The following is a 10621-nucleotide window of genomic DNA, read 5'->3' as shown; positions in this document are numbered from 1 at the left end:
TTAGATGCTATATGTTTGTTTATGACTCTGTTGTCATCCCCCCATCCCCATTAAGGGGTAGGCACAGGGAAGACAAGAAATAGTCACTGTGTTTTAATACTATATCCCTGAGAACCCAAGACAACCTTTTGCCTTAAGAGTATGATAGTACCAGTGCTTACAGGGCCCTGTCTTTTAGAATCGTGCTTCATGACAGTTCTATCAAGAAAATACAGAACAAGCTGACCACTTAAAAAAATTTCACAAATTTTCATTTCAATTAATCAACATTTATTGAGCATCCCCTGTATGAAATATACTGCTAAATATGTTTTCCACAATAAAGCGGTACCTGCCCACTTTCAATCCTCATTAAATGTGGAAAGTTGATCTACTTTTGTTCCAAATACAAAATCCTTCGCTTCCAGAAACAAATGAAGATGCCATCCATTGTGCTCCAGAGATAACAGCAGTGACCCATGACCTACCACTAGTATGAACTGTTTTTTTCATACTGGTGTGTAATAGCAACAAATAGTTCCCATGTTCTGGCCCATTCTCTCTTGTGGACAAGGTATGAGTTTTTGACACTGATAGGAATAAAACCTCAATATTTAAATGAAAAGTTCTTTAAATACATCAATATATTATTTCAGTCTCTTGGACATAATGGATTTTGTAATATTAAGATAATAACAATACTAAGAATACAAAAGACATTTAACAAACAGTGTTTCTAAGTTCCCACTCCACACACACACGCACACACACACACACACAACCTGCCCCTTACATCCAGCATGCAACAACCTCCCAGATTCAAAAAAAAAAAAGGTACTGAGTACTGAAAAATCTGGCTCTTTTAGAAAACATCTTCCCAGTGCCTACAAAATATCTTGTAATCTTGCTCAGTAGTTTCCACAGTTAAACCAGCTGTTAGTCTTCAAAAGAGTCACAATTCTCTTGGTTTTGGGTTCAAATTTATATTGCCTCGTTCCACTGAAGAAATACAAGAAGTCTAGAAATTGAAAGACATATTTATTAGATAAATTTTGATTTTTTTGTCTGGACTACTTATCAACAGGGAGTAGAAAATGTCCATCTAGTCCCAGGGTTTTCACTATCTTTGTAAACTTGGAATATCTATTTCATTGTAAAATGAAGGGCCTAGGCTAGGAGATCTCTAACACCATGATCCTATGAAAATCAAAAATCCTTTGTTACTAAAATGTTTCTGTCTTTTGTTTAGTGAAGGAAGAATTATTTTGCTATTAGCAACAGTAAAGTAAGGAATCAGTGTTTTCTAGTTTGAGATTATGGTAAAAATGGCTCTTTACTTACCATTGTCACTGACAACAGCATCAACTTTGCTCCCAATTCCTGGAAAGTCATTTATTATCAGTTTTGGATAACCTGCATCCATAGATCTTCTGTGTTCATTATATCTGATCCAGAAAAACGTTACATATATAAATATAAGAAGATAAAACCGAGCAGCCAAAGAAATGGTGGTCATCACCAGCTAAATTTACATCTACACATATGTATATACACACTATAAAAACATGTTACTGAATATATTATATGCCAAACGAAAGTAGTTGACCTACATTTAGATTCATCAGGCCCCTTCCAGCTTCAATCCTGGTATGATTCTATGAACTTAAGTCCCTGGGTATGTTCCATGCTATGGCCTGCCTCAGTGAAATGCCTTGAGAAACAAGGAACCTTTTTTCCGCAATGTCTCTAGGAAGCTAATTGTATTCGGTTTTATCTCGCAAGAGACAAGATAGAATAAATGGAAAGGAACACTGAGGCAAGAGTCCTGGGTTCTCTTCCCAACTCTGTTACTAACTCCTATGAATTTGAAAAAAGTTATTTCATATCTCTGGGTCTCATTTTTTTCATCTGTTAAAGGAGGAGGTTGGACTATATTATCTCTAAAATTCCTATCAGCTTAAAAATTCTATGATTCTTTTGCTAGTCTTGATCAATAAGCATTTATTAAGCTCCTACCGGCAGATGAGCACTGCGCTGGGTTCTGGGAATGCAAAGGTACAAATGAGGGTCCCTACTCCTAAGAGGCTTATAGTTCTGCTGTCTCCTTCATCTCCTGGGACTTAACCAGGACAGACATTTGGTTGCTGGTAACTGATTAGACTCAGGATAACACTAGAGAAATGTTGGAGTGACCACTTTTCCTAATAATCCATTCACTCACTAAGAGATGTTCCACATGAATCTTGTGATGTCATTCCTTTGTTTCAATATCCTCAGTGTCTCTTTCCTGCTCATAATTCAGGCATTTTGTACGTTAGTTAAGCCCTCGTCCAGGTTCGTTGCTCTAGAATGTACTCTGCTTTATGAACAAATGCACTTTCTTCTTACGCCTAGAATGTTTACCCTCCTATTGAATTCCTATCTACTTTAAAATGTTCAACTCAAATGTTGCCTTCTATTGGAAACCTTCCCTGATTCATCCAGGAACCTAATGAATTTTTCCCTTAGACCTCACAAGGCACTTTGTTTTATATCTCTTTTCTATTATTAACCTATAATATTACGCAATAAATCATCTCTGTTAGTGAAAGTGTCAACTTCAAATTCTGTGATGGCAGAAATCATTTCTTATCTAAACCATTTCCGCCCAGTCCATAGAACAGTGCTCTACAGATCACAAACACCTAATGTTTATTGAATGAATAAATGAATGAATTTCTAAATTTTACATTGATAAGAATAGGTTAAATAGATATCTCTCTATTAAATCTAAGATTGAGCCAACTCCTTAAGATTTCCAAATGTGGATTCTCACCTCCAATACTCGTTCTCTACAAAGAAATATGTTTTTCCAGTATGTTCATCAGAAAAAGCAGCATCGATTTTCTTCACAGTTGTAGGAAAACCAAAAGTGCTGTAGATACTCCTGGGGTAACCTGGCAACACATCTTGTCCCCGGGTGACCCAGTACTTGTCACCTATAAACCAAGAATCTTTTATGAGAAAATTTTCCCTGAGATCCAGTGGATAATAAGTACAGTTCCCGCCCTCCCCCCCCAATAAAAAACACTTCCTCTACCAACATTTCACAATAACATTGCTAATAACCAAAGCCTACCAATTTGGTCAGTTACTCATTTATAGCATCATTCCTGTGAAACTAATTGCCCTTATGTAACGTTGTTTTGCCTTAAGATCATGATTTTATCTAACTAATTTATAATACTAGATGTGGTTTGTCTTATCATTTTCACTTTTCAATTCTAAAGGCTAGAAGAAAGCTGACCTATTCTGAGGTCAGCTTCACAAAGAGTATGCACATAAGAGAATCACAGAATCTCTAAAGTACTTAAGAGGGCATCTAGTTCAATGTACATCTCGAAATAATAGAGTCAATGTATATGAGTTATGATAACTATATTATAAAGTCATAATGTCTCTAGAGAGGTCATGTTATGAAATACAAAAACTTTCATTCTTATTATCAAAGTGGTAATTAAAATGCCAATTAAAAACAACTTAAAATCCAGTATGTACACACACACACACACGGCCAATATACAAGTTTCGCAGTCTCTTCCCTGTCTAAGCTGAACTATTCAGTGCTCTTCCTTAACACTACAACTATGAGATAGAATCAGCCCTTCCTCATTCAAAACAAAGTCAAGTGCAAGTCATGTCATTATTTCTCTGATTGCACGGTCTTCTTCAGCAATGAAGGAAGAACACACTAAATGAGATAGAATCAAAAATCATATCTCTTTTTACATATGCCATACATCTGACTAGCTAGCTACTAGTAGCCATAAATTTGGCATTCCCACAGCCTGGGGCTAGGTACATGACTGTGGTTGAGTCAAAGAAAAACAAATCATTGGTCCTGTCCAATTTATAGCTGTTTATTCCCTGGCTATGCGCTAATTAGTGGGGTACTGGAAGCACAAGAACTATCATTAAAGGATTAGGTGGTCGACATCTTTTTGTTCCATGCCTTGTTGATCTGACTCCAGTCTCTAGATTTTCTGCCTGAGTTCTCTGTTCCCAGTTTGGAATGTTTTTCAATAAAGGGACAGCATGCAAATCTGTGTTACACAATTCAAGTGACAAAAACTATACATGTCATCATTTAACAAGGATGAGTCACAAACACCTCGTGCCATTTAGTTTGTGACTGGTAAACTCAGAATGATTCTAGTGGTCTGGGTTAGATCTTTGGGGAAAATTCCTTGGATGAAAAAGAACGAAGCAACTCTCCCTCCTTGGCCCAATATCATCACATGGGAGGACTGAGTGGAAAATCTGAAGCATTACCCTTGAAGAATCTGACTATGTCCTTTTCTGCAACTTCATGAGCAGCCTCAATCCCACTTGGGAGGGTTGGCCAGAACAGAGAAATCAGATTGACTTCTGCCTGTGGATCATAGGGGCTCTTACGGAGATAGAACCTGGTTAAAAGAGAGGTAAGAAAATTAAATCTAATTGAAAGCAATTACAAACAGATGCCCAGTTATCTCAGTCCTATATATGATTTCACATTCTCTGTTATAATGAAAAGATCCTGATTGATTGATAAAGTGAAGAAACAAATGAGTGGATGTTCTTTAATGTCTTGCCTTCCTTTTTCTTTTTTTTACCTCTTTCTATGGTAATAGAATATTTGAAGTCATAACACTAGCAATGGATCAAGGGATGAAATTGCTTCTCTGCCATAATACTTGTGGGCCTTGATTAGATCAGTCTACTCCATACTGCCACCACGGAGTAGCTTTAGGGAGTTATCTTCTTGCCTTATTAGTGTTCCTCTCACTGTCCTTTCCTTTATTTGTTCCTTTTACTTTAAGCAAAACATCCCCATTTCCTCATCTGTAAAATGAACTGGACATGAAAATGGCAAACCACTCCAGTATCTTTGTCAAGAAAACCCCAAAAGAGGTCATGAGGAATCAGACACAACTGAAAAGTGACTAAACAACAAAAACAGATCCATTGGATGTTTCCAAGCTGTAAAACCCACAGGTGCTAAGATGAGAAGCACTACTTGAATATGGTGAGGTAAAAAGGAATGTTTTATTCCCCAAACTACAAATTTCTTTTCTACACAAAGTAAGCACTTGTTTTTGAAAAGAAGTAATAATAGCCTTTGGACATGGGCAATAGCAAAATGGAAAGGGTAGTAGCCTGAGACTGAAAATATCGGGGTTCTAGTCTTGGCTCTACTGCAAACTCTCTAGGTGACCTTAGAAAATTCAAGTCAAGTCTCAGGACCTAAGTTTTCCCATCTATAAAAAGAGAGGGTTGAGTTAGCTGGGCTCAAGTCCTTTCTAGCTCTACCATTCCTGATGTGACTGCCTGCTAGCTGTTTCTGCCTGTGGCTACATTTCAACAACACAAGTATTTAGGTAATTTTGGACATATGGAGAGGCTTTTCCGTATAATAATAAAGTCTAGGTCTTAAATAGCCCCCACTTTGTCAGGTTTATGTCCAGTTTTCTCTTTAATAATCAGATATGATATGGAGGCAAGTTTAAAATATTTCCAACCAGTAACTCTGGATTTGAAGTCAGAAGATCCGTTTTCATGTCCTGGCTCTGCTTTTCTATTTATATGACTTTTGGTAAGTCCTAAGTCAACCTTTTGGAGACTGAGTCTCCTCACTTGTAATAAAAATGAGATTAGACTAGATGATCTCAAGGTCCCTTCTGGCTCTAAATTCCAAGTTCTGTGATTAAAGCAGTTTACAATGGATAGTGTAGGATTTGGAATCAGAAAGACTTGAGTTCAAATTCCACCTCAGACAATCCCTAGCTGGGTTACTCTGGACAAGTAGCACCTTGTCTCAAGCCTTGCTTTTCTTATCTACCAAAAAAAAGTATAACAATAGGACTTATCTGACAGGGTTGTTGTGAGGATCACGTAAGAGCTTATGTGTAAAGCACTTTGCAAACCTTAAAGTCATGTGTACATGCTATTGTTATTACTTATTGTTAGTATGATTTTATCATGCTTCAATTCAACAGACATTTATGAAATGCTTACTCTGTCCAAGAATTTATGTTAGGAGCCAGAGATATAAAGATGAAAAACAATGTAGGATCTGTCCCCAAGGATGTTCTAGTCCCCCTGGCAGGGGGGTCAGGATCATCAGCATGTACACTGCTAAGCATGATACAGGTGGACCATGATAGCAATATTGGAAAGACCCTAACAAAGGGTCCTAAGAAAATCTAACGGGACAGAGATGAGTTTGAGCTGGGAAATATGGCCAGAAAACAGTATTGCCAAAAGATATACTATAAGTTCCTGAATCCAGATTTCTCATTCTTCCCTACCTTTATTAACTATGTGAATTTGGATAATCTCTCTGGGATTCAGTTTCTTTATCTATAAAATAAGAGTTTAAGCTAAATTTCTCCACATGCTAAGTCAGATCTGAGGTCAAACTTAGATTGCTTAGTCACCAGAGAATCCAGATGTGACTTTTGGACAAGACATTTCAATATTGTCTCTTTTACTTTCTTCAACTATGAAAATTAGAATAACAATACCTCTCCAAGTACCTCTGAGGGCTATTTAAGGCTCAAAGAGACTAAGGATGTGAAATCCATTTGAAAAGAGACCCTGTCAAGCAAATACAAAGTGTCTTCACTATTTTTACTAATAATTTTAATATAATTAGCAATAATAATAAAAGAATCAAAGGTCCAAAGGAAAGGTTGCTAATGGTTCACCTGTCTTTGAAGAACATTTTTTCTCCTCGGAGGGTGGTGACAGCATCAAAGGTTAATTTCCTATCACAGGCTTGTGGTGTTTTGGGTCCTGTTGGCTGGCTGGGATTATTGCTGGGCCCTAAAAGACAACAGGGAAGTTAATGCTACATTGGAAAATCAAACAACAAGGACACAAAGAATGAAGGCAGGATATAGGAAACCTTCATAAAAACCAACATAGGTCATTTTCAGACACACACATTTATACGTATGTGCATAAGAGATGCATATCTTTCTACTTACCATAGATGGCTTGAATACCGTCAATATCATCCTGAGAAAGCTGGATATCATCAGGGTCACTGAAAGCATAGCTGGGGAACATCAAGGCCCCAATATCAGAGGAATGGGCAAGACCCAGAGAATGGCCAAACTCATGAGCCGCAACACGGTACAGGTTGTAATCTAAAACAGAACAAAACAAAACAACACATATTTGTAAGACATTGAAATATGCTCTACTTCAAAGGCATCCTCTCAGGTCTCAAAACTCCACCTAGCTACATAAGGATAAGAAGAAATATATAGTACTTTTAAGTTTGATAATCACTGACATTTGTATGGTGTTTTAAAACTTACAAAGCACTTCACATACAAATCTCAAAAGAACTCTGTAATTTAGGCACTTCAAGCTCCATTTTATATGTGGAGAAACTGAGGCTTAATTAAAGTTATTTGGTCTGGATTTACAGTTAGTAAGCATCACCATCCTCCTGAACTGAAGCTAGCACTCTATATACTATGTCAAGCTGCTTCTGAGACATGAACAGCATCTAAAGTTATGTAATTCTTCTGAAGCAGTCTGTGCTGCAATTACTAACACTGCTACAAGGAATAAAGTTTCTCCGAAGGAATGAGATGCTTTCCTTATAGTAGCAGTCCTATCAGAGAGTAGCACATTAATGTGACTTGTGGAACAACCTATTTGCCTGTGATCCCTACCATGGATGCATACAATCACTGCCCGTGTCGGAAAACGTTATTTCCCTGATAAATTAAGAGGTTTTTCAAGAAAGCGTGATTCTTATTATGTTCTTTAAAATGCTCCCTTGAGAACCATTGTCAGAGAGATGATTCTTGAAGGCAGAGACAAAAGTGACTGAGGTTTTAAGTCTGGGGCATTTGGGGGATCGTGGTGCCACTGAGACAGAGAAATTGAGAGGAGGAACAGGATGGCTGTGGGTAGAGCAGTGAAGAGATGAAGTATGGAGTCCAAGAACCTGTCTCAAGACCGAGTTCTGCTACTTTCATATAGTGAGTAAGTCACTTCTCTGAATTGTCTCTTCTTCTTTAAAAGAAGGTGGGTGAAGTCTGAATTACAGGACTCCCAGATAGAAGGGAACTTAGGTAGCAAATTGTAGTAGATGTTTTTAGAAATTCACCCTTGTAGCCTTCCAGATGACATTATGTAAACATCAAATGAAATAAGTCTATAAAGCACTTTGTGAACCATGGTTTATCACGTAAATGTCCATTATTTGTTTTGTTTTATTTTCTTCCACACCTATGGTCTGGGTTGTGATGACTAAATGAGATAATATTTGTAAAGCACTTAGCCATGGTTCTTGGCAAATAGTAGACACAATAAATATTTATTCCCTTCCTTTCTTCCTTTGTCATTACTGTTATTATTATTAATACTGTTACTCATAGAAACAATATAGTGCTCATGTATAAAGTATTAAATCACTCTTAGATTTATAAAATCTTATTGAACAATGTCTATTTTTAGCATATTTTTTTCAGTCCAATCAACTAACGCTGATGTGGGGAAAGGAGAGGAGGAATATTTGTCTGACTTACTTCTGTGGTCTTTTGTCCACTTTTCATCTTCATCAAAATGAGCATCTCCTCCAATACCTGGGCCTGGTTGGAAGGCATGAGCAAGAATTCCATTGGGTCCATCGAAGGGAGAATTATCACGATGATCTGAAAGAAAAAAGATTTAATTCAAGTCCTCTTCATTTCTCAGGTTAGGGAAAAAGTAAACTAAGCTAAAAGACCAGTCGGTTACCTCCATAGTAAAAAGAAATCTTTATATCTGCTTCACCCTCAGAGATCTTAGTGAATGTCAAGGGGGACACATCACTCCAGACTTTAAATGCTTTCTTGATGGCATTGTCCACATCTTCCCTTGCTAAATCTGGTGTGTAGTTATCAATGCTTAAAATTAAAAAAGAAATGAACACAAATATACATATATAACTCCATTTTCACTGAAACCCTTTTATACATATGATTCCTTTTTAACCCCATTCTCATCTTGATGATCAAGAATCACTACCTGTAAGTAAGGGCTTTCTTTTCCCACTTAGGATTTCCATCAGTGACAGCAAACTGAGACACATCAGGGACCCCACATCTAGGTTGTTTCATCATTGTTAGAGTTTCATTATCTGGCTTCCCAGTAACTTTCAACCCAAAGAATTTCTGCATTTTCTTGAGCTTCTCAATGACTGGGCTACTGTCTTTCTTCTTTGCAAGCTTCACTCCAACAGGATTTAGGTCATAGAATTTCTCAAGATAGTTCTGAAGAAAGATTTAAAAAATTGAATATTAAATATGAGATATTTTCTAGATTTCTTCTTTAAAGAAATTCTACTGCTTTAATGCGAGATGATAGTGAGATGTTATTTTTTACCGGGACTGGTGGGGGATAGAGGGTGAAATAAGACTTTCATTTGTCTTTGAAATTAAAGTTTTTAATTCTTATATAAATTCTCAGTTCATTGGTCCCTTCTGACCTTGAATAGTTTGGTGGGTATACACACAGCATTTCAGCAAGAAAAATCCCTCTAATTTTTATCCCTGTGCTAAAGTGAGAATTCTATCTCCTTGAATCAGATTTCAGCTTGTTCTATTCCAGCTCAAGAGAATTAGCAAAACAGAGACATAATTTGCTTTGTTATTTCTGGCAGAGAAATCTTTTCTTGAATGAAAGATATTATTGACATAGCCTAACCTAGGTGTTCCAAATCAGTTCCCCCAGAGAGTTTCCATTTCTTGCAATGAAAAGCCAAGATTTACCTGGACGATTTCTCGGTCTTGCTGTTTGAGTTCCAAATGTGCAGGGAAGCAATGAGCGCCTGCAAAGCAGAGGACGAGCAGAGGGAGAAGGCTCTTCATTCTTGCCCTTCTGTGGCTCAGGCTGATGTAGCAGCACTTTACCTGACTCCTGGTGCACTCTGTCTCTCTTCAAGGAGAGGGATCTTTATATACAGATTTGGGGAGTCAAAAAACTAGTAAGGCTCTGACTCATATGTTATAATATCCTCTGTATCAACACTGTATCAGAAACAGTGACACTAATCCAAAGCAGGTTAAATGGTCAACTTCCATGATGCAATCTTATGATTAATACAAAACAGGATGTTTGTTAAGAGGCAAAAACATACAAAGTTACATTTTTCTGTTCCTGTTTGTGCTATTTCTACCAAAAGTATTGTGTGAATATTGTAATTTATGTAAAACTATCTGCATGTTTACAAAGAACTTTGTTACTTTGGAAAATAGCCTCAAGCTATGACTTTGCTCCTTGTAGGCATTTCCACATGCATTCTCCCTAGGTGAGAGGAAACAATTATTGCCAAATTATGGAATACACCCTTTGCATAGCTAGACAAGGAGACCAAAGTACAACTCTCCAGGCCTTGTAATGAGTATAGATTATAGTTCTCTAAGTTTTACAGAATCACAAAACTGGAAGAAACCTCAGAGTCCAAATAATCAGCCATACACAAAAAGAATACCCCCTATAACATCTTCCTCCTCTTCATAGCTACCTTTTTTATAGTGCTTAAATATCTGCAAAATGCTTCACATGTTTTATTTCATTGGATCCTCACAATAACCCTGTGAAAGAGGTGCTATTATTA

The 10621-nt window shown here is 37.1% G+C and overlaps 1 protein-coding gene across 1 annotated transcript; it reads right to left on the bottom strand.

Moving 5' to 3' along the window:
* Positions 1 to 247: 247 nt before the first annotated feature.
* Positions 248 to 9942, bottom strand: LOC140505360 (interstitial collagenase-like). Its single transcript, XM_072611249.1, has 10 exons — positions 9774 to 9942; positions 9031 to 9275; positions 8761 to 8909; positions 8550 to 8675; positions 6990 to 7151; positions 6708 to 6825; positions 4291 to 4424; positions 2795 to 2957; positions 1321 to 1424; positions 248 to 997 (listed from the first exon to the last, which is right to left on the bottom strand). Exons 1-10 carry the CDS (start codon positions 9870 to 9872, stop codon positions 888 to 890), a joined length of 1410 nt encoding a protein of 469 aa, XP_072467350.1. The 5' UTR covers positions 9873 to 9942; the 3' UTR covers positions 248 to 887.
* Between the last annotated feature and the right edge of the window lie 679 nt (positions 9943 to 10621).

Source organism: Notamacropus eugenii, chromosome 5 (assembly GCF_028372415.1).
Source record: "Notamacropus eugenii isolate mMacEug1 chromosome 5, mMacEug1.pri_v2, whole genome shotgun sequence".
Classification (NCBI taxonomy): Eukaryota; Metazoa; Chordata; class Mammalia; order Diprotodontia; family Macropodidae; genus Notamacropus; species Notamacropus eugenii.
This window is presented reverse-complemented; position numbering and strand designations above follow the sequence as displayed.

Excerpts from the sequence above, each read along its gene's own strand:
- LOC140505360 (XM_072611249.1), bottom strand. The coding sequence starts at position 9,872 with ATGAAGAGCCTTCTCCCTCTGCTCGTCCTCTGCTTTGCAGGCGCTCAT. Across the intron at positions 6,826-6,989 it reads CGGTATTCAAGCCATCTATG|GGCCCAGCAATAATCCCAGC; the intron begins GTAAGTAGAAAG and ends GTTGTCTTTTAG. Across the intron at positions 1,425-2,794 it reads GTAGAGAACGAGTATTGGAG|ATATAATGAACACAGAAGAT; the intron begins GTGAGAATCCAC and ends TTTCTGGATCAG.